The sequence below is a fragment of the Alternaria atra genome (assembly GCF_907166805.1).
Source record: "Alternaria atra isolate CS162 genome assembly, contig: 23, whole genome shotgun sequence".
Taxonomy (NCBI): Eukaryota; Fungi; Ascomycota; class Dothideomycetes; order Pleosporales; family Pleosporaceae; genus Alternaria; species Alternaria atra.
In genome coordinates, this window is record NW_025091321.1 from 3,375,843 (window position 1) to 3,397,830 (window position 21,988).

At 50.9% G+C, this 21,988-nt stretch overlaps 9 protein-coding genes across 9 annotated transcripts; 2 read left to right on the forward strand and 7 right to left on the reverse strand.

The window, feature by feature from the left end:
* Positions 1-1,240: 1,240 nt before the first annotated feature.
* ALTATR162_LOCUS4674 (uncharacterized protein) lies at positions 1,241-2,112 on the reverse strand (the record flags this gene model as incomplete). The annotated part of the gene is made up of 3 exons (XM_043312289.1): positions 1,241-1,853; positions 1,903-2,006; positions 2,053-2,112. The coding sequence occupies 3 exons, from the start codon at positions 2,110-2,112 to the stop codon at positions 1,241-1,243; spliced, it is 777 nt and encodes a 258-aa protein (XP_043168224.1).
* Positions 2,113-2,476: 364 nt separating this feature from the next.
* Positions 2,477-2,951, forward strand: ALTATR162_LOCUS4675 (uncharacterized protein; the record flags this gene model as incomplete). Its single annotated transcript, XM_043312290.1, has 2 exons — positions 2,477-2,849; positions 2,899-2,951. The coding sequence occupies 2 exons, from the start codon at positions 2,477-2,479 to the stop codon at positions 2,949-2,951; spliced, it is 426 nt and encodes a 141-aa protein (XP_043168225.1).
* A 317-nt stretch (positions 2,952-3,268) lies between these two features.
* ALTATR162_LOCUS4676 (uncharacterized protein) lies at positions 3,269-4,147 on the reverse strand (the record flags this gene model as incomplete). The annotated part of the gene is made up of 3 exons (XM_043312291.1): positions 3,269-3,767; positions 3,859-3,992; positions 4,052-4,147. 3 exons carry the CDS (start codon positions 4,145-4,147, stop codon positions 3,269-3,271), a joined length of 729 nt encoding a protein of 242 aa, XP_043168226.1.
* Positions 4,148-8,127: 3,980 nt separating this feature from the next.
* On the reverse strand, positions 8,128-9,164 carry ALTATR162_LOCUS4677 (uncharacterized protein; the record flags this gene model as incomplete). Its single annotated transcript, XM_043312292.1, has 3 exons — positions 8,128-8,467; positions 8,524-8,832; positions 8,896-9,164. 3 exons carry the CDS (start codon positions 9,162-9,164, stop codon positions 8,128-8,130), a joined length of 918 nt encoding a protein of 305 aa, XP_043168227.1.
* Positions 9,165-9,852: 688 nt separating this feature from the next.
* On the reverse strand, positions 9,853-11,637 carry ALTATR162_LOCUS4678 (uncharacterized protein; the record flags this gene model as incomplete). Its single annotated transcript, XM_043312293.1, has 1 exon — positions 9,853-11,637. The coding sequence occupies one exon, from the start codon at positions 11,635-11,637 to the stop codon at positions 9,853-9,855; it is 1,785 nt and encodes a 594-aa protein (XP_043168228.1).
* Positions 11,638-12,056: 419 nt separating this feature from the next.
* On the reverse strand, positions 12,057-14,038 carry ALTATR162_LOCUS4679 (uncharacterized protein; the record flags this gene model as incomplete). Its single annotated transcript, XM_043312294.1, has 2 exons — positions 12,057-13,672; positions 13,726-14,038. 2 exons carry the CDS (start codon positions 14,036-14,038, stop codon positions 12,057-12,059), a joined length of 1,929 nt encoding a protein of 642 aa, XP_043168229.1.
* A 2,016-nt stretch (positions 14,039-16,054) lies between these two features.
* Positions 16,055-17,966, reverse strand: ALTATR162_LOCUS4680 (uncharacterized protein; the record flags this gene model as incomplete). Its single annotated transcript, XM_043312295.1, has 4 exons — positions 16,055-17,183; positions 17,233-17,597; positions 17,650-17,757; positions 17,814-17,966. 4 exons carry the CDS (start codon positions 17,964-17,966, stop codon positions 16,055-16,057), a joined length of 1,755 nt encoding a protein of 584 aa, XP_043168230.1.
* A 479-nt stretch (positions 17,967-18,445) lies between these two features.
* Positions 18,446-20,192, reverse strand: ALTATR162_LOCUS4681 (uncharacterized protein; the record flags this gene model as incomplete). The annotated part of the gene is made up of 4 exons (XM_043312296.1): positions 18,446-19,666; positions 19,718-19,984; positions 20,033-20,127; positions 20,180-20,192. 4 exons carry the CDS (start codon positions 20,190-20,192, stop codon positions 18,446-18,448), a joined length of 1,596 nt encoding a protein of 531 aa, XP_043168231.1.
* A 785-nt stretch (positions 20,193-20,977) lies between these two features.
* Positions 20,978-21,754, forward strand: ALTATR162_LOCUS4682 (uncharacterized protein; the record flags this gene model as incomplete). The annotated part of the gene is made up of 3 exons (XM_043312297.1): positions 20,978-21,051; positions 21,104-21,213; positions 21,264-21,754. The coding sequence occupies 3 exons, from the start codon at positions 20,978-20,980 to the stop codon at positions 21,752-21,754; spliced, it is 675 nt and encodes a 224-aa protein (XP_043168232.1).
* Between the last annotated feature and the right edge of the window lie 234 nt (positions 21,755-21,988).

A 21,988-nucleotide genomic window follows, 5' to 3' on the forward strand; every position in this document is an offset into this window, starting at 1 on the left:
GGTACTCCTACCTTCAATGCTATAGATCGAGACAGAAAAGATCCAAGAACTAGAAACATACGACATGGAATCGCGTACTTGACAGTATAGATCTCGATACATTTTAATTCTGTCATTCCTAACACCATACTAGGCCACTGAATCTGCTTTCTGGTCATAACAACGTAATAGTACGTGTTTGGTTCCCGAAAGTGTAGTTTTTATTTCCTGCGCACACGGGAACACACATGCGAATACCCTCAGAGAACAAGGTATGAGGTTTTCGCTATCGCAACGCAGTTAACTCTCTATATTATTATGAAGCGCGATACCACAGTACGAATACGTCCAATATTCCAAAGACCCACCCTTCTCAACGAGAACCATGGTGTTTCATCAATGACCCTTGCTTTAACCCTGTTTATTTACACTCTCCATAACCGCATCCGTAGAAGCAGACGTAGGTGCTTGTATCTTTCTGGCCCACTTCTTAATCTTCTCGTCCACGTCTTTTATCTGCACGCCACCACTGTCTGCGTCATCTTGATGACTTCCATCAGATAGCTCGGGTGCGTCGGTTCTTAAGTTGTCAAGTACACCGCTCGTCTCCGTCATACCATCAGCATGCTGGTGAATTTCCCCATTAGCTTTCGCTCCTCAGCAGTCTTGCATCATCGTTCTGAATCCTAACGCTTCTTGGTGCTTCCTTGGCTGATATTTTGATTTTCTGTGCCCGTATTATCATCTGGCATGTGGTTCTCCTCCATAAAATCATAGGTGTTTATCTTCCGGGTCTCGACTTTCGAGTTCATCACGCCTAGGAGGGCGACCAGCTCCTTCCGAATGGACTCATACTCTGAGATGTTATCGACTTGGTAGTCGATGAAGAAGCGAAAACTGGCGATATGTGCGTGTAGCGTCTTTGTGTGAATGCGTGTCTATGTAGTCAACAGAGGTGAGTCCTCTGGTGGGACACAGCTGGGTGATGATTTCAATGTCGTAACTGATACTGAGGACTCCAAATTCTCGTCGTTAGCTTGACCGCGTGTTTGTTGTCTGGAGTCGCTCCTACTCTCAGCACGAGTATCTTCCAGCTCAGCCATCATGTCGGCGCCCCCTGGGAAGAGGTCTCGGTAGTAGCGCCGCTGTCACTCATTCGCAACTACCTTTATCGCTTGTCAATACAGGTCCCGAGTACCATAGGCGCCGATCCCCCGAGGCGCGTAGGAGGTCTGTCCGTATGACAGGAACCTCAGGAAGCTCATGTTGACGGACCTGCCTGAGCACTATAGCCTCCTCTTGGTGCAAAGCCGCGTCCACCACCTCGTGCAGGTCCTTGGGGTTGACGCACAGGCTTCTCTTGTGTGTTCGGCGTAGATGGGCGACTGATTCCGGATTCCTTCTTCTGTATAAATACGGAGCCTGGCTTTGGGGCGTATGTAGGGTCGAAGAGTTGGCGCGCAGGAGCTGCTGTTCGTGCTGGCGATTGCTCGTTGCTCGATCTAGGCTGACTGTCTCTTCCACCGCGTCCTCGTCCCTTTCCTCGGGTTGCTTTGTTTGGAGAGTTGCTGCGCGAGTCTTCTGCGGCGGAAGCAGCTGGCGAGCCGAAGATGCGCTCCCGTGCTTCTGCGTACTTGCGCTCCTTCTCTGCCCGCTCCTTCTGTGCACGCGCTTTGCGCTCTTCGAAGTCTGCTGCTGCCTTCTTCCGTCGCTCTTCTTCGCTGTCGTCGTCGTCGTCGAGGCTCATGCCTGCCATATTGCGGGAGAGGACTTGAGGGGTGGGCTTGCGCGCAAGCATTGTGACTTTGGGCTTGAAAGTTGCTGCTACAGGGGCAGGGCGGACTTCAGGGTACCATTGAGGCTCTGGATTCTCGCTTCCAGCTAGTTAGACGTAGTTTCTGCGATTGAAAACGGGCAACCTACGCTGCCTGCCAGAGCTGTTTATTGAGTTCAGCATGTTGAGCTTTAAGTTGCGCTTTCGTGAGTTTCGGCTTTGGCTGCTCTTCTGCGGGCTTCTCGTCCTCTTTCTACAAGGGGTGAGCGATTGCGTTTAAGAAAGAGGGGTACTTGTACATCGGCAAGCGACTCCCAGTCGTCGTCCCAGGCACCGGCGAGTGTGTTGTTAGGCGGCATGATATTGATGGATGGGTATTTTGACTGGCGAGTATAGAGAAGATGTTTGTCCAAAAAGCTCAAGTCGCGTTAAAGAGTTGTTAATCTCGGGTATGATGTCGCCAATATTTCGAAAGGTCCCCACCTTGACCCCTGCGGCGGCCCGCGATTAGCTCCACGCCTATGTCATTCACTGTTACCTTCTCCCGCGAGCGACTACCCGCGTCGCAAACGTATCCACTGCCGCTGTCACCCCCAAATAACGCCCATAAAATTCTTGGACATGTCAGGTGAGCCTCCTCTTCGCGCCAATTCCTCACTATGGCCTTCAAACGACAGCGCGTTTACCTAACGCCCCCCCTCAGACCGCGACGGCGACTCCACCATGCAATCGTCGCCCGTTAATCCTGGCTCGGACGATGAAATGTTCCCCGACGAAGCCCTTCCAAACAACCCAGCAACACCGCACAACTCCAATCTCACAGGCGTAAACGAAATCTCACCACCAAACTCCCAGCCTACGACTCGCGAGACGCTCGGCGTCAACTCAAACGGAAAGCGCCCATTGTCTACCGGTCTGGCGCAAGCAGCTACAAGCAACGGCACGGGCGGTAGCGGGACACACCAGGATGCTGAGACAGGTTATCAGTGGAGCAAGCAAGAGGATCAGCCGGGCTTTGAGTGGAAGAACACTAGGGCGAGGGAGGAGGAGGCCAGGGCACTGGACAGCATCGTCGACAAGGGCAGTATGGTTAGGCGTAAGTGTCTTCTATTCGACTGTCAGGAAGCATGCTAACATGTAGAAAGTGCGTTATGGTGATCCGCTCGATGCTAGCATACTCCCCAAGACGAAGCGCTGAAGGTGGCACACAAACATGCTCTTGAAGAGCACTGAAGCATGCACCCAAGAGACTGCGGTCACGCAAGGAGTTACGCAATCTATCTGATGTAATGATCGCAAGATGCGCGCAACATTTAGGCAATCCAATAGTATGAGTCGTACAGAGACGTCGAGTGCAATGCCTTTGTACATCGAGATAACCTTTGGGTTTTGACAGCTCTAACATGGTATCTTAAGAATAACACAACACGTTCAAGTTCAATTCTTGACAGATCGCATTTCAGCCGGTCCCTTGACCTTCCCATCCTGAACGCCGTCCCATGCAGTGATATCTTCTCAATCGCTCTCATTCCCATCATCGTCATCATCATCGTCCTTGTTGTCTTCTTTCTCCTCAAGCGGATCTTCTGTCAACTCCTCCCCAACAACCTCCTCCTCAATCTCATCGTCCTCGACCTCTTCATCCTCCACATCTTGTGTCTCATCCCCCTCCTCCTCTGTAACATCACCCTCTCCAGCATCTCCACTCTCCCGCCTAACCCTCTTCGTCGCCCTCTCACCACCATCGTCTGCACCCTCCATAACCACATCCCCGTTTGCAGTTGCTTTTGCAGGTGTCGAAGTAGCAACGTCGGCGGTACCAGTCGTGGCTTTCTTCTCTTCGCGCACCTTCTTCCTGTACGTATTCCGCTTATCGGCTTGTATCGACGTGAACTTGGTGACTTCGGCTTCAAGGCGGGGGAGCATGAATGAGAATTCCAACTCTGTCATCGCGTCGAAGACATCTTTCGGCATGACGGTTTTCTTGCCGCTGCTGAGTGCCTTTTCGGCGGCGCTAGACACTTGTTAGTGGAAGTCCGGTTGTAGTAGCCTACATACAACTGGCGTATGATAGATTTGGCTATAGGACGTTGTGGGAATCCTACGTTGATGTGATGTAGTTGACAAACACGGTTGCGCTTTTGCTCATAGCGAGGAGCGCATCTTTTTGTATTTGGGTATTTGGTGGCAGGACGCCTTTTGCCAGGCGCTGGACTATAGACTTTGGTAGGTTCAGGTCCTGCAATCGCATTGTTAGTCCCATGTTACTCTAATTCCTCTCAAGCGTATGCGACACACCTCGACACCTAAGCTCTCCTCTCGAGGTACCGATTTGGGCGGTGCGGGACTCTCTTCGTTTGATACCGCTGATACATTGCTCTTCCTAGGCGGCATGATTTGTTGTAGTGCTTTAATTCTAGATCTGAGGGAGATGTCTTTTGAACAGGAGTGGGTACGCGATTGCGGGGTGGCTATACTGGGGAGTGGTGAGCGTGAAGGTGCGATGGACTCGTAGATAGTTTTAGTGGACCCTGACGCGTGAGCACGCGTTGAGGTCTGGGCGCGATTTCGGCCTACCGAAAGACGAAGACTTTCCCTACATCACGAAAATCATAACTAATGTCACACACAAAGATGAACATGCTATTCGTGTTAGCATATTCTACTGTACGTCTAGTGTAGATACAGACTTTGGCACGAATTATCCTCGTGCCGGAAATGCACTTTTGTAAAGTCTAGCTACAAATCTCGCGACACTCAGTAAGCGTACAAAGGTCTCGTATAGGGCATTAATCTATCAACTGCTAGACATGAAGAAGGAACAGTAATAGCAACAATCTGACGTGCTGATGCTAACCCTTCTGAGAGGTGCTATGTGGCTAACGATTCCAATTGTCTTTCTGTCCGCGCTAAGGGCTTCACAAGGAGCGCGAGTTTACAGTGGAATCTTTCCACCTCTTCTAAGAAGACTCGAGCTAACTTTCCACTTCAACGATGGATTCGGTACATCTGATAGCACGGGTTTAGAATATCTAAGATCAAGGCAAGCGCCTGTACAAAGAGGGCCACAGCTGTCGGGATTCTAGATGGCACCTGTCCCTTATCGATACCTCGCCACGTGCCGCCCTGGCGCAATCTGGCCACCCCACTGAACTAGCCTAGAGCAATCCTTCCTCCGCAGCTGCAACAACTTGACGCCGTCACCATATTCAGCTCCACCTCCTCTACTTCATGTCTACCAAATACTGATTGTTTGTGTACACAACCCACCGCTGTTGTAACGCCGTGGAGCGAAGCGGACAACAAACCCGCTTTCCGGAACGTGAGCATTTGGACTCTCGTTCTCCCCGAGCACCACTGGCAAATCGGTCCGCCGATTGTCGTCTTGTGGAGGGCCAAGGACTTTCTGAGCGTATCCAACCTCGAAGCGAGCACCTATCGGGCGCCGTCGCTGAATGTGGCACGCCTCCAGCAGAGACCCCGCGTACTACCCAGTTCCATCGTTACCTAGACTTCTTGACAAGTCAATCTCTCACGATAGCCCATGTGGTACGCGCTGCTAACGGCTCGCTTGATCTCCAGATTTTGCATCATGGAGATTATGTGGATACTCCCATTCCTCTGATCCCATATCGACGGTTCTGCTACAAAGCCTAGCGGGGCGGATCTGGGGTATCAGTGTGGCTGAATCCAGACTACGAGCCAAGAACTCGTGGCCTCCTTGGCTGCATCCCACTGTCCAGCACTCTGTGGAAGAATGGCGATAGAAAGCTTTTGGGTAGTTGGGCCTCTAAAGACTGTCGACGCATGTTGGGCAATTCATGGATGATCGATATGGTTAGGATAGGGATGAAACGGGTAGCTTGGTCTACGAGTACGCCTACCACGAACATCCCTTCCTTACAATGTCTGACAGCACAACACTAACAGGACATCATGCCTTCATCAAAACTGCTCCATGGTAGACCCTTGGCAACCAGATGACGTTCGAAATGGCAAGGCGCGCGCAAAGCCAACGGTAAGCAGCATATAGGCCCAATATCCAGATGCACTCAGCCTCCCTTCCCAAGCGGATTCATCCTTTCACCTTCCGTTATCACCATCTCAGCTGCATGCCCAGCAAATCCTCTCGTCCTTGGCATAGCTCCTACCCCGGCAAACGTTCTCCTAGCCCGGCCTGCACCGATAACCGCGTGCCTGGAACCTCCACGAATCATCGACACCCACCCATCCGCTCTTAAGCCTTGCAAGGTCCCTGCATTGCTGATCATCTCTCTTCTTCCCAGCAAAAATGACGGTGCCAGCTTTGAGGGTCGTTGTTGATGGCGATAGCAATAAGGTGTATCGAAGGGGAGAAAGGGTTACTGGGAAGGTATCATTGGCAATAGAAGAGGAGGAGGAAATTGAGTCACTGAAAGTGATCTTTGCAGGCAGTTGTGTCACCAAAACGTCTAGGCCTTTACATGTGAATACCAAAACCGACCCTCCCGCGCAAAGACACGACTATGAAGAAAGGATTCGACTCTTCAACCGCGAGAAAGAACTAGTTTCTTGCCGCACTCTTGGACCGAGCAAATACTCATGGGACTTTGAGTTTGTTTTCCCAGAGTCTACCGAACCACAGTATAAGCGGATAGCACATGGCTCCAACTATCTTCGAGTGCCACATCCACTTCCGCCATCCTTCCACCTCAAGACCAGTGTACCAGGCGGCGCGGCGCAGATATCGTACTTTCTACAGGCCAGACTTATTGTCAGTGGCTCGATGGACACTAAGAGGTGTAAACACACACTACGATATCATCCAAGATCGGCAGTCGACGTACCACAACGAGCGAAAACTGTATCTTCTGTACTCTATGGCCAGGTTTGGAAACCACAAAAAGAGAAGGAAGATTCTCGGGTCAAGAAAGTGTTCTCCGGTGTCTCTATGAACTCGACGCCACGAATTATTCCCACGTTGAACCATCCCGAAAGGGTTGCTCCAGGCCAACACATGCCGTTGTCGCTCAGTTTACTGAACGCACGAGACCCTGCCAATCATGCTGAACGAGAGTGCATCATCGACTCCTTGACAGTCACCATCTCTACATACTCCACAACGATGTGCGGGCACACCTTGACGGATCCCGAGGACGTTGTATCGAAGCACATTACCTGCATATCACGTACCGGCATGAACAGGGCTATCCCATTCAACAAAACGACAACATTAACATCAAACTTCCGTCTCATTGATGATACAGAATGTGTACCGACCTTCAAAACATACTCAATTACTCGGCGCTACGCACTCAGTATATCCATTGGCATCAAATACCACGATCAGCACTTCACCATCCGTTCGAGCACACCCCTGGAGATTCTACCTCGTGTACCCCACGAACGCCTCCCACCACTACAACTAGAAGATGGCGAAGGTTTTGAACCCCTTCCGCAGTATACACCAAGAGAGCCGTCGCGAGAGTTTGCACCCGATTACGAATCATTGTACGCGCTGTCGCCGATTGGGTCAAGAAGTTCGAGCCTATTTTCTGGGGGATCAGCTCCTAGTTCTGCAGCAACAACACCAGGAATGGAAATTGAGCAGCCGAGTTATGAAAGAGTTGTGGTGTAGGTTGTTGTCGATAGTCGTGTGGGTTTGGGTGGGGCTAGGCGTCGGGTATCACGAAAATTTTCCTTTCGCGATTGCGCCCACCTCACTTGTGTGGATACCTTTATTTCACAGAATCTCATACTCGTCGTTCTAGACAAGAATGAAGATGCTATTACAGCCGTATCGTCAAGACTAAGGTGGAAAGCTTAGCAACTCTAGATCAATCTTAGATTATATTTTTTCCAAAATCCAGCTTCTCCATCAACAACGGTTCGGTGGTGTAGTTGGTTATCACGTCAGTCTAACAACAGCCTTAACAAGCTCGTTAGGACACTGAAGGTCCCGAGTTCAAACCTCGGCTGAATCAAGAGCCCGTTCTCCTCCCTTCGGAGAGCATTCTTTTTTGTCTCCCTGTTGTTTAGTCGGACAGGCATACATACCACTATCAATAAGAAGCAGGTCTATTTCATGTTCGAACCTCGAGGCTGTTGATTCTTTACTTGTGAGTGGAACTCTGTTTTTTATTGCAGTCTGGTGACTGGTATTGGACTCATTTCCTTACGGAGAAGGATCTTGGTAGTAAGTATCACTAGATCAAGCAAGAAGTTGTTTGTAAACAATCGGCCGTGACCTTTCCACGTGGAAAAGCGATGCGTCTATACTCTAAATTTGTTTATATGCAATGATCAAGATGCACCAACGTCTCATCCACCGCCGTCTATATCAACACATCCATGCATATCTCCCGAGTCTTCTACGTCCTAGACTGCAGTCTACTCTAGCACATAAGATCGAACTTCTTCTGGCGGTCCGCAGTCATAGCACCCCAAGCAGTCTCATCAGCCGCCTTTCCGTTGTCACCGATGGACGCCGGCTTCCAGGACTCATCGAAAGCCTCAAAGTAGAAGCCGTTGAAACCCCAGTCGAGCAGCGAGCAGAAACCGTGCTGGTAGAAGTGCTTAGCGTTGTCCAGTCCACCCTTTGCGGCGTCGTAGTCGGTGCCAACGGCAGTAGGCCAGCCGGTTTCTCCGTTCCAGATCTCAGGAGCCTTGGAGCGGCCTCCGGCGACCTTCTCGATGTGGGCGGTGGCTTGGTACATGTCGTCGAGGTAGACATGGCTTAGGAGTGTTAGTATACGTCTCTAGACTGGGTATACTAGAAGATGTGTGCTTACGTAGCGTTCTCACGGCTGGCACCCTGCCAGAAGGCAAAGGCGTTCACCATGATGATGTCGGCAGTACCGATAATAGCATCACCGGTTCCGTCGGCAAACTTGTTCCACGAGTCTGCTGTTCCGACCTTGATGCCAGAGGGCAGCTTGTCCTTGACAGTCTTGATCTTACCGGCGAGCTCCTCGCCAGTGAAGTTTCCACGGTAGAGCGTCTCGGAGCCGACGGTTACAGCGTAAATGGTATCGGCGTATTGTTGGGCAACGTCGGTGATGGCCTTGAGGTCCTTCTGGAAGGACTCCTCAACATCGGGCCTGTGGTACCATGTGTTAGCAAACTTGGTTCTGAATCAACGTTTGTCAGAGCATGAAGCTTACCAGATGCCCAGAACAACCTTGAAGCCTGCCGACTTGGCAGCTGGGAGAGCGTTCTTAGCCATATCGCAGTCCGATGCAGCGTAACCACGAACAATGGTGGAACCAGAGTTCGACTTGATCATCTTGAAGTCCTCGGAGTAATCCTGCTGGGTCTTGCACTCTCCGCTTCCCATCTTCGTTCCGAGGGCAAATCCCATCTTGCCCTTCTCAGCAGCCGAGACGGCGGCGGGAGCAGCTGCAAGCGCAGCAGCAACAATAGAGAAACGCATTTTCGATTATAGTGATGCTTCGAGTAGGATATACGGTGGTGATAGTAACGACGGATCTATGCGGGAAAGAGAGCTTCAAGATGGTACAAATCTGCCCAAAGATAGAGCTGACGAGGCCGAATAACCAAATATACAAAAAAGAACGACTGTATGAACTACTTCCAATAGAAGCAAAAGAATGACTGTGACGTAGAGTCGCGGAGATTGGATAGTGTAGTAAAGAGGAGGGAAAAGAAAGGTCTTGGTGCCTGGGGTTTGAAGGGGAAGATCAAGGGGCAGCGCATCCGACGCTAAGCCCGTGTGTCCTGGTTTAGAAACATTGGGTCTCAGGAACACCAATCATGGCGAGCGGCGCCACACGCTTGCACATGCTTAAGCTGATGGGAAGAATGGGGCAGCGGAGTTACGGCATGTGTTCTATGGGCGTCGAGAACATCGAGGACGTAATGTGGGTATGGGGTTTCGTGGTGTTGCGCAAGCCGAATGTTGAATAGATACACGGCTTGTATTTAGCAATATGATGCTCTTTGTTTTTCTCGCCTACTCTAACGTCCCGCTCGCGTCTTGTTGCGATGCTTCACGCACCGGCAATCTCACCTAGAGCTCTTCACACCAACTGCTCTCTATGAATACTCCGAGCCCAGCAAGAGACTGTTTCAAAACACAATTTCAAAGTTATACGTATCGCTCACCCCTTGGGTAGCCGAAAAGGATGCGCCTCAGTATTCAACACAAAGTCATCCAAGCTAACCAGACCCGTATCTGCAAAGCACAGATAAAAGTACTTCAGCGTCTCTGCCATCCAGAAACTCTCCATGTAGTCTTCTTTCTTTGAACCAATAACAGTAACATCCATAATCGCTGCATTCGCAAGCTCTGTATCCGTTGCATTTGCTACGGCTTCGAACATCTCCCAAGCAATCTCACGCCAGATAGGGTCGCCGGTAATACGCCAGAGTATGAAGATGGATTCAATGGCCTCGGGACGGAGGATGTAGCGGGGGTCTTTGGCGGTAGTAAAACCTTTGGGCAGGTGGGGTTTGTGCTGTGGTCGTGCAGCTGCTTCTACAGCGTAGCGCTCTTCGTCATAAGCGCAAGTTTTGCGATGGTCAGAGCTAGGGCATAGAACCATGTTGTACCTTTCTGGCATGATACCAGTAGGAAAGGACTTGTAAGCGTATGCACATCCGCGAGCAAGCTTCGCTCCGGTTTCAAGGTATTCCGCATCATCAAACAGGCGCCCGCCGAGCGCGAAAAGACCACCAATGAAGCATGATAGATGCTCGCTTTCTGGGTCAAGACTGGGACCGTCCGCATGGACATCAACATTGCCCGAAATTAGAATGTCCTCGGTCCCCGGTATCATAGGCGCGAAGAACAGGTTGTTCATCGCCGTATCCATGAAAGCGCGTGACATGGCCTCGTACTTGCTCGAGCTTGGCTCTGCAGATCCAAGCAGAGCATGCGCCTTTGGCAGATACTCATATAAAGAATCCGCGTTTCCACCTATTGTAAATTGGTAGCCAGAGACAACATCCTTCGCGCGCATAGACACCATCATAGGCCACATGCCAGGCAGCTTCGTCGCGTTCTGATTCTCGGAGAAGACGTCCATTAGGTTCGACACGGCAGCATAGTACTTGTCGTCTCCCGTAATCTGGCTCAGCCTGCTGAACTCCAGCGTGATGGTGCCTGGACTTGCGCTAACCACTTGATTCTCGACAATCAAACCAGTGCCCTTCTTCGCATCTTCAAAGTTGATAAAGTCGACAGGCATGCCATTCTTTGTGTTAAACGCGCCATATAGCAAGTCGCCCACCTCGATCGCTTTCGCCTTTAGCACATCGTGTCCGCTCAAGTCGTATGCAGCAAGGAGCCCGCCCAGGTACCGTATACATGTCTCGAATGTATTGACTGTCGGCGCCGTAGACCTGCCGAAATCAATCGTCGCTACCGCTTCGACAGCTTCGTAGAATTCATCCCGCATCCCTAGCATCCAAAGTGTGTCCAGGGAATCTACCAATGTCGCAGCCCAGCCAGAAAACTGGTCGACGTATTCTCCACTTATCGGCTTCAACGCGTCCTTCCTCCATGCCTTGCTCCTGTAGCTTGCCCAGCTCTTCGCAAATACCCGCTTCACCTCCAACCGTCTTCCCTCTTGTATGGCATGCACATTGTTTGAGTCGGGTTTGAAGTTATGTTGGACACGAGGACGTTTTGTGAAAGGCGCAGGACGCTTGGGCGTGAGCGGTGGCCGGTAGGTGAAGTTCACAGAACTCCAGTCGAAGCTACTCGGGGTCGCGAGGATATGCGGGATCTGAGATGGATCGTTCATATAGCGCGCCAACGCGGCGGTGGAACCGTGATCCGCGCCATGGCGGGACGGAAAGGCTTCGTCTTTAGGAAGGAAGTAGTAAACCCAACAAACGATGGAGACGCAGAGAGCGATATGTCGAGTGCGCACACGTGGCATTGCTGATGCGCGCTCATATACGGCAGCTACAAGCTAAGTCAGGAACAAAGGCGCACTCCATGGCTAGAAGCGATTGACGAGATGCGCGGGGGAAGGGCCGATGGGATTAGTATTGCGCAACGTGTTACGTGTCTAGAACAGTGTTATGAGGACGGCTTCTGATACGACATATGCGTTGCCGGCGGCTGATGAAGATCGCCCAGGGTGCTCCATGCAAGGAAGATCGCCCAGAAGTATTAAACCCGTCAGCACCAGCTGGTATGTCAACTACGTCACAAGACAGAAGCAATTGTTCATATTTCCAATATTATTGAACTAAAATTGCCTACAGACAATAGGAGAGGGGTATACTATGCTGATGCCATGCGTCAAATCTAACAACTTTTCGACCGTCAAAACGCTAAAACGAAAACACACTTCTACTTCTTGCTACTCGCTCGGCTGTTGGCTCTCGGCCTGCCTACAAAGCTTTCTCTTGTGTTCACACGGTCAATGTCAAACGGATTTGGGTTGAAGTCGAGATCCCTAACCGTTCTCCGACTTCTTGTTGAGCGTCCAGTCTGGACCTTCTTGAGACCCTCACCGTCGGTCTCCTTCTCAGCCTTCATCTCTTCGAACTTGGGCGCGGACTCTTGCTCGTGTGCCTCCTCCTCGACTTCCTCTTGAGGTGTAAGAGTTGCGGCGCGCGAAGTATCCTCTGATTCGGTACCTGCGGCTGCCTGTCTGGCTGCCTTTGCGGCATGTTGGTTGCGGATCTTCTCCATAAAGGCCTCTGATTGCGCGGCGTACTTGCACTTCTCGCGAATAGTCTTGCCGTACTTGTAGAACAAGAATGGGAGCGGAAGACAAGCGACAGCCAGGAAAGCTGGTACTGATGATGCCCAGTGAATACCAAGGCCCTTGTACATTTGCGAGGTGAATAGAGGGAAAGCAGCACCGAAGATTGAACGGATGATACCGTTACCAGCGAGTACGGATGCGGCGAAAATGGTGTACGAATCAATGAGGTAGTTCATGATGGACAAGAAGATGAGCACCATGCCGAAACCGAAGGGGATGGAAGCAACAACGCTAGCGGCCCATGGCAATGTCGGAGAGTTGGTCCAGGCAAACCAGAAGAGACCGATGGGTAGTGCGATACCACCGATGATGCACATGGGCAGACGTGCCTCAGGAGCTGCGAATCCGCGACCAGACTCTTGTACTTTCCTCATGTACATCTTGTTGTCGACGGTGATGACGTATGTGATAGCAAGCAGGACTCCAATAGCGACGGCAACGAAAGGCAGACCGCTGATACCCTCGTTCCAGCCACGGCCGATACGGTAGACAATTGGGAAAGCACCGAAAAGCATGTAAAGGATACCGTAAATGATGGCGTGGTACAAGGAAAGTAGCAAGACGATGGGCTCGCAGAAGAGCAGGATCCAGGGTCGCTTGAGACCAGTCGCAAAAGCCTCTCCAAGCGAAACCTTGCCTTGGTCGATATCAGTGCGGGATCGGTAAACCTTTCCGGAAATCTTCGAGAGCTTCTCAGCACGTTTCCTGAGGAGGACCGGGGCGTATGTCTCAGGAACGAGGAAGGTGGTAACGACGAGAATTACACCAGCCCAGATGGCCATGAGTCCGTTGACCCATCTCCAGCCTTCAGTCATACCCAGGAATCCACCAATAATCGGACCGAGAACGGGGCCCATGAATGGCGCAGCGGAGAAGATGGACATGGCCAGTCCACGCTCGTTTGCAGAGAATAGATCAGCAATGACACCTCCAGCGTTGGTAAGAGGACTGGAACCGAAAGCGGCAGCGAAGAATCGAAGGATGAGCAGGCCGTAGATTGTGGGCGCACCGGCGGCACCAGCGTTGAAAGCCATGAAAGCGGTATACGTTCCGACGAAGACGAGTTGACGACCATACAATTCCGAGAAGGGAGCCCATAGAAGAGGTCCGAGAGCGAATCCTAGAACGAAGAGCGATACACCGAGTGTGACAACTTCCTGGCTAACGCTGAACTCAGCCATGATTTGTTGGATGCCTAATACATGTCAGACGTCATTCAATATGCATTTCGATTCGCGTAAGACATACCTCCAGAGAAAGCTGATGAACAGAACGATACAACGAGAACGGAGTTTGCAACCGCAATGGCCATGATCCACTTCTTCGTCTTAGGCCAGGTCATTGGATTCCTGGGGTCATTGTCGATCCACTCCACCACGTAGGGATCCTCTTCAGTTCCCGCACCCTCGTAGTCGTAGTTGATGATCTCCTTGGTAACGACACCCTGATCAGTGATCATCTTCCAATGGGAGATGCCTTCTCTTCCAGACTCGACGTCCATGCTGCTGCTATTGCTGTTTGCCGCAGAGTTTGCGGCAACCTCTTGGTCCTTCTCCATCATAGTGTGGTTATCGACTCGATGTGTTGGCGTTGTGTGATGGTTGATATCGTTCGTCGAAGGAATAAAGAGCAAGATGGCAGGGACGATGCCCAGTATTATTAAAAGGTTATCTAAAGTAGAGGAACGACGAAAGAATTGCGACACAATTAAGCTCGGAGGAAGAAAGCAGGACGATCACGGCGGGACACGCCACATATAAACAACTCAGACACACGGTGGGCTGCGCACAAGTCATGCGATGCGGCGGTAAGGAACCCACTAGCAATGCGTAACCAGGACAAAACAGATCGGTCGACAAACGTTCTGGCTGCCCAACCATCTGGATCCGTCCTTAATCCCGACTCGCAAAGCTCCAAACCCGCTTGCAACGTGCGATCCATGAGGCGATGACACCATGATCAAAAATCTTAACTTTGCTCGGCCGAAGCGTTACGCTATTATGAAAGCAGCGACGCCTCTCTAAAGCTTGGCTCGCGGAACCAATCAGAGCCTCAGATCAAAGGGTAGGCGCCGAACGTGACAGGGATTACGGAGATGGGAAAAGGTGCCGCTATGCATGTTGCAGATCGCGGACAGTGCGTCATAGGGCTTTGCAAGGTTGAAGGTATCGAAGGAGAATATACCGAGATGCCGAGGTTACCCTGGATGCTATTCAGGGATATACATAGCAAACGAGATTTTTCACTCGTTTCCGCCATCTGGAGTTAAAGTGCGGACGGTGGGCTGCTTAGACGGAGGGTCGGCTCCAATCCATAACTTTCTTACAAAAGAGGAGGTTACGCGTGTTGTCTGGGCGGAGATGGGGATGATTACCCACACCGTACCTAAGGTGCAAGCTGATTAATTTTGATGAGCGATGAGTAGTTGTTCTACTCCATCATTATAGCCGAGGTGCAGAGAGCGACTGAATCCTCATCGCGTGTGTATGCATACGAGATTCATCTTATCTCATTCTCGCAACTTGACACCAAAGCGGTGATACGGCACTGATTCCTCAGCAAAATCCGCTCCGCTCCACCCTTGTTCGGACCAAGACACAATGTCCCGACTCCGACCGGAATTCGGTGTCGCGACTGCATGCAGTACATCACAGTCCTTGTCGGAATGTGCAAATCCTAAATCCATCTGCTGAATACATCCAACCTTCACCACACAGACATGCAGTTCCCTGAGCAACGGCCAACCCGATAACTCAAATACCCCAACGGCCGAATCTCCCCCAATTCCCAATCAAAAACTCGTACGCCCCGTGCGTTGCGGCTCAAAATAAGCTTCGCTTTGAAACGAACGGGGCTCCCGAAAGCTGGTGGGTCATGTCACGACTCATGTAGGTTCTAGAAGATGCGTCGAGCCGCATCGTAAGATTGGCCCCATCTCTCAACGTTTTCTCTGTTGTTGCCGAGGTACATGTAACGTGACTGTGTTTGGACGAGATGCGCGGTAGTTTGAGGCAGGTTTTGTACTGAGAAGGCATGTTTGTACACATCCAAAGGTTTGGTCTTGATCATCTTTACGTTTCCGTGTCGATGTCGATGAAGCCACTCATCTTGTCACAAGTAACTGATTGTAAGTGAAGATGATAGCAAACTAGTGTACAGACTCAGTAGTTGTCGCTGTTCCCTGTGTGGTTAGTAGTGTTGATGTGCTATCTGAGGAGGCGTGCCGTGTAATAGGGCTAGGTATTTTGGACTTGCATGTGCCACGCTAAAGATTCATACAGACCGAGTGTTTTCGTCTTGTGTTCTGAACCTCATTATGCTTATATGAGCGTGAGGATGAGACCTTGTTTGTAACAGACCCTGATTTGTGCTTTGAGTACAACATTGTTCAATCACATGTCATTCTCGCTTGCGAGGACTTGCATCCTAACTTTGGACATTTAACCTGTGTCATTTCGATTTCATATACATATCTTTCCCGTTGGTCATAACCGTAAATACCCATTCAAACGCCAACGCCAATGCTAGCTCAACGTGCCATGTCTTTCAATCACAGTCGTCCCTCCAAAGACCATTTTTACACCTCGTTGCTAGGGTACGTAACCTTCTCTGTAGGCAGGAATTCCTCCTTGACCGCCCTCATGTTAACGAATCTCGACAGCAGAGTCGCGCTGCCAGCCTTGTCGTTCGTTCCGCTAGCCCTTGATCCACCGAATGGCTGTTGTCCGACGACCGCACCTGTGCACTTGCAATTGATGTAGAAGTTACCAGCAGCGTCCCTTAGCTTGTCAGACGCGTACTTGATGGTCTCCCTATCCTTTGCAAACACGGCGCCAGTCAACGCGTACTCGGAAGTGTCGTCGATCTGCTTGATGATCTTGGTGAAAGCATCGGGCGCAGCGTCGTCGTAGACATAGGCCACGAGGATGGGACCGAAGAGTTCACGGGACAAGAGAGGGTGGTTAGGGTTCTTGGTACGGTATATGGTGGGGTGGATGTAGTAACCCTTGCTGCTGTCGTACTGGCCGCCAACGACGAGCTCGAGCTCACTGTCGTTCTTGGCTTCGTCGATAACACCGGAGAGCTTCTTGAAAGACGCTTCGTGGATGACAGGGCCGATGAAGTTGGAGAAGTCAGTGGGCTCGCCAATCTTCAGGGCTTCGACCTCCCGGACGAGAATCTCCTTGAATTCCGGCCATGCAGACTCCGGTACGTACAGGCGCGAACACGCGCTGCACTTTTGGCCTTGGTACTCGAAAGCACCACGGACAGTCTGAATAGCCGCGTTGGGGATGTCGGCATCCTTGTGAACGAGATGGAAGTTCTTTCCTCCCGTTTCGCCAACAATCCTGGGATAGCTCTGGTACTTGCCCTCAGCTACACCGTTTGCGATCTTGCCGTATAGTTGACGGAATACTGCTGTGCTACCAGTGTAGTGTAGGGACGCGAATTGCCTATGAGCCAGGACTTCCTGAGTCACCTCCACAGCATCACCGGGCACCCACTGGATCACATTTGGTGGAAGGCCAGCCTCAATGAGAATCTGGTAAAGAAGCCAGTTCGAGGCGATTGCAGATGGAGACGGTTTCCAGACAACGACGTTACCCATTAGGGCTGGGGCTGCAGGAAGGTTGCCGCCAATGGCTGTGAAGTTAAATGGTGACACTGCATAGACGAAGCCCTCGAGAGGTCGGTACTCAACGCGGCTGCAACTGTTAACTTCGTTCATCAGCTATAATCGGATGATATACGTACTTCCAGACTCCCGGCGAGTTGTGTGTTGGCTGATGTCCGTATGTGTCTTCCGCATACTTGACATTGAACCTCAAAAAGTCGCAAAGTTCGGCTGCAGCGTCAATCTCGGCCTGCCATGCGTTCTTGCCCTGTCCCACCATGGTCGCAGCCATGATTTCGTATCGGTACTTCGTGGAGATGAGGTCGGCCGCCTTTAGGAACACCGATGCACGTTCAGCGAACGGAAGTGCCTCCCATGCTGGCTTAGCAGCTAGAGCCGCGTCTATGGCTTTCTTCACATCGGCTGCGCTGGCATTGGAGTATTTGGCAATAACGTCGGCGTGTGAGGAGGGGTTGTTCTGAGTGAGGATTGAGGAATTATTGATCTGTACAGTGTTAGAAAGATGTGAGTGTTTTGCAGCGTATGATGAAGCCTACGTATTCTCCTCCTACAGCAAGAGGTACTTGTACTGGACCTTGCTTCTTCATCCGTGCAACCGCATCTTGAAGCTTCTGGCGGTCTACTGAGCCTTTGGTATAATGTTGCTACAGATCTAATTAGCTAATTGGTTCTGGACATCTTCATCACTCTCGCATCTTACATTAGGCTCGTTGTTAACAGTGGGAATCTTGAAGTTTGCGAGCGTCCCCGCATAGCGCCTTGATGCGATCTGCGCGCCAGCATAGGCTGCAGGCAGAGCATTCAAAGTCTTGGAGGCAGAGCGTAGAGGCTGGAGGCTTTTTGAAGAACCCATTGTGAATGAAATTGTTAATTTTGAGTGACCAGAAATTCTAAGGAACCTATCGTTATGTATCTTGCACTGTGAAGCTTAACGTGGTGGAGCTCTGGGGTGAGCCGACGGAAGCCGAAAGTGTGGGGCGGCGAAACCTACCTATGGGAGCGAACATATCGCCGAACCCTCTCATCGCTGTGGAGTTGCAGCTCGGAGAGAACTTTTCACTTGTAGCATGGTCCGATGTAGATCCGATATCGCAGAAATTTTATGCGGTCAGTAGCGGTACATACATGGCTCACGCAGTCAATCGCAAGGCTTGCATCGGAAGACTCCACAGCTTCCATGGCCAGGGATGTAGCATCATCTTAAGAGCAGGTAACATATCATTGGTAGACTCGTGATATCTAATCGAATCCTTTTCCTCTGTGCAAGTAAAGTAGACTAGCACTGTAGCCTTGAATGAACGCCATTTCGCCATACTAGTCAACGTAAGGTGCCTACATCTCCATAGCTTCTGGTACCGCAGTATCATTCGGTTCATCACCCCATAGACCGTCGAGCTTGAACTCGGCAGCCCATTCCTTGACAATCTCCTTCTGATCACCAACCAGGCCACCCTTGGTAGCTGGCGCAGTCTTGGTAGAAGAAGGCTCGGCAGGTGTGTACTTTGGAGGGCTTGTCCATCCTTGAATACGACCATCTCTCCAGTCATTAATGACAGTCTGTGCTGCAGCGTGCATGTTGGGTACGCCGCCCTTGCCCAGTCGACCTCTCTTCCTTGCTACCTGAACCAAGAAGTCGGTCGTCCTGTCGTTACCCACACTATGCAGGGGAGGTAGATCGTAGACTTCCATCAGCTTCGAGAACAGTTCCTCCGAAGATGACAGTCTCTTGAGTAACAGAGTGACAGCGGGAACAGGGTCGTCAATCTCCCTCGGGGGGACAGCGTTTAGCAGAATAAGGCGCGCCTTTTGCTGTACTTTGCTTTCCTTAGATCCTTCAGTGTTTGGGAAAACGATACCAGGCGAGTCAAGGAGTTTCAACTTGTTGTCTATCTTGACTTCGCGCAGACTGGTGGTAACACCAGCCTCGGCACCAGTAGGGCAGCCAGCAGACCTGCCGCTTAGTCTTGAAGTCAAGGCATTGATCACGGATGATTTGCCAACATTGGGATATCCAATAATTCCGACCCTGACTGAGCGCTTCAGCTGACGAGACTCCGCGAATGTCTTGAGAGCCTTGAAGAGAGTCTCGGACGTCCCCTTCATCGTAAGGTCCTTGTGCTCGAAAGTCTTCGCGTTTGGCGCTGGTTTGGATGCACGTAGAGGAAGGGTAGGGAATGAGCGGCGGAGGTGAACCAGCCATGCGCGAAGGACGGGTGGCGGGACGAGATCGATCTTGTTGAGAATGAATATCAGGCGCTTGCTTGCACGGTCGGCTGCCATGACTGCCTGCTCCACCTCTTTCGATCGTGTGCCAGTTGGGTCGCGAGCATCGAGCACATATAGAACAACGTCCGCGGAGTCAACAACCTGTTTGTACACCTTGTCGAACTGTTTTCTTGACGCGTCCTTGCGGACTTTGACCCCATCGTCGTCACCTGATTCGTCGTCTTCACTGTCTTCCATGGCGTCTTCGTCGTTGCCGTTCTTTTCGAATTCGGCGGCGCGCGCTTTTGCGGAAGCCAGCAGAGCGGCCATGGGATTCAAATTGTTGTCCTGCATATTCTTAGTACAGTCGCGCATCAGACATCAACTACGTAGACTTACCACTTGCATTGAGTCCTCATCTTCACTGTCGTCGGCGAGTAGCTCATCACCCTCGGCGTCGAATTGCTCAAACTCCTCGTCGTCGTCCATGGCATCTTCCGCAGTCGCGCCTCCCTGCTTTTGCTCCTTCGCTAGCTGCCGTCGGCGCGCAGTCTCTTCTTCCTTTCTCCTGCGCTGCTCCTCCACCTCTGCGAGAATCTTGTCTTTGTAGGGGAACAGGTTGGGAATGCCGGGTTCCTTCTTCGTCTTGGAGCGCCATGTGGGATCCTATGTGCGTCAGCATGTGAGCGCCATAGTCGCGCGCAATAGTAGTACCTTCTTCGCTAGCTTCTTCGCTTTCTTCTGCTTCGCTGCCGACGCCTTCTCGATCTTGTGTCGTAACCGCACGGGTACACGCTTCGATTTTGGCTCTAGAAGGTGTGTTAGTACTCCACCGAGATCAAGTGGTGTGGAGAGCCTTACTTCCGACCTTCATGTTGAATTGTTGACGTGGTGTAGGTTATCGCATTCGTCTACAGAAAAGTTCGAGATGATCCAGAAAAAGTTCGGCACGTGAAAAGTTCTGCCGCTCGTGTCCGCCTAGTTAGCTCTAGCCCCACCCCCGCGGCGCTGGCTACGCTCAACTCTCACATCCTCTGACAGGGCACAAAACAACGTAGATTAATTTCTATTACTCCTCAATAGGAGCCTCATCCACGGCCTAGTCTTCGCAGCTATGGCTGAGGTGTCGGAGCTAACTTTGCTCAACAGTCGTCATGATGATTGGCTGCATTATCGGCAGTTGTCGGGTAGAATCCCCGATATGGTTAGCGCGATAATACGTTCTCTTCCCCTACGGATGTCTTATTTACACCGGTCTTCTTGAAACTCTCTCAATATTACAGCAACATCTTGATCTTGCTACCCAATAAATCGGCATTCACACCTCTATTTTCTCACAATGACTGTACCCGAGCCCTCTTTCTCGGCACCTGCCAAAACAGTCGAGTTCCATGGCTTGGTAAGAAAATACTTGCTTGCGTTACAGATTGGCACTGATATCCAGCAACCTGTAGCTATTTGATATGGAGTGAGTTCTCTCTACAAAAGAGCTCGTTTTCTCTGAATCTTACTCTAGTGTCGGAGAAGGTACTCAAACTTATACACTTGTAATATTGTGCGAATATTGTAACACCAAGTACAGCGAATATCTTCGGAGTACCTATTTCGGCACGAGTGTACAACTCAGAAAAGAAAACGAGCTCCTTCGTACCAAATCACATGTGGCAAACGGCTGATATTGATAGTGGTACCATCATCGACTCAACAGATGCCATAGTCAAGCACTGGCACAAGTAAGTGAGGGTGGAGATTATTCACATCTGCAAGCTTACATGTTTGCATCAGGATTGGAAAAGAGATAGGTGTCGATCCTAATGTTATCCTCGCTACATCGCATGGACGAAGATCGATCGATGTCCTTAAAATTTACGAGCCAAAGCTCGCAAATATGGAGTGTAAGCGCTATATCTTTGTTTTTGACAAAAGCAGTCATCTAACAGATAAGATGTCAACCATGTGGAGGGCTTGATACCAAAGGAGTTTGGCCAAGACGCGGTTGAAATTCCCGGTTCGCGAGCCTTGTTGGAGAGGCTTGAAGAGCACTTCGTTCCATGGTCTATTGTCACCTCGGGCACGCGGCCGCTTGTGCAAGGCTGGCTTGATGTCATGAAGCTAGTGCATCCTAAGAACCTCGTAACGGCAGAAGATGTACTCAACGGCAAGCCAGATCCCGCATGTTATCAAATGGGCGCGAAGAAGCTGGGGCTCCAAGAAAAGAAACCTTCCATCATTGTCTTCGAAGATGCGCCCGCAGGCGTTAGATCTGGCAAGGCAGCAGGGTTCGTTGTGGTGGGACTTTACACCACACACACGCTAGAACAGCTGATAGAAGCGGGCGCGGATTACATTGTCAGGGACATGCGCAGTGTCACGCTGAAGTCCTGGGATAAGACGACTGGGCAAGGAGACATACAGATCGAAAATGCCTTGGTTTAGGCAAGAAAACCCGACAATGACAACTACCTTACTCATTCTTATGCGGGCGATTCAGTGTTTTACCAGGGTCGTAAACGCGCTTACTCGACACTTTCAGGTTACTTGCAAGCCCAATGTACCCCTACATCGGTGACTCAGCTGCAGTCAGACGATGGAAGCTCGCGATAAGCAGTAGATTGGACGGAATATCAGTTCGGGGACCGATTTTGCAGCGAAGCAACACTGTCCAGAGGT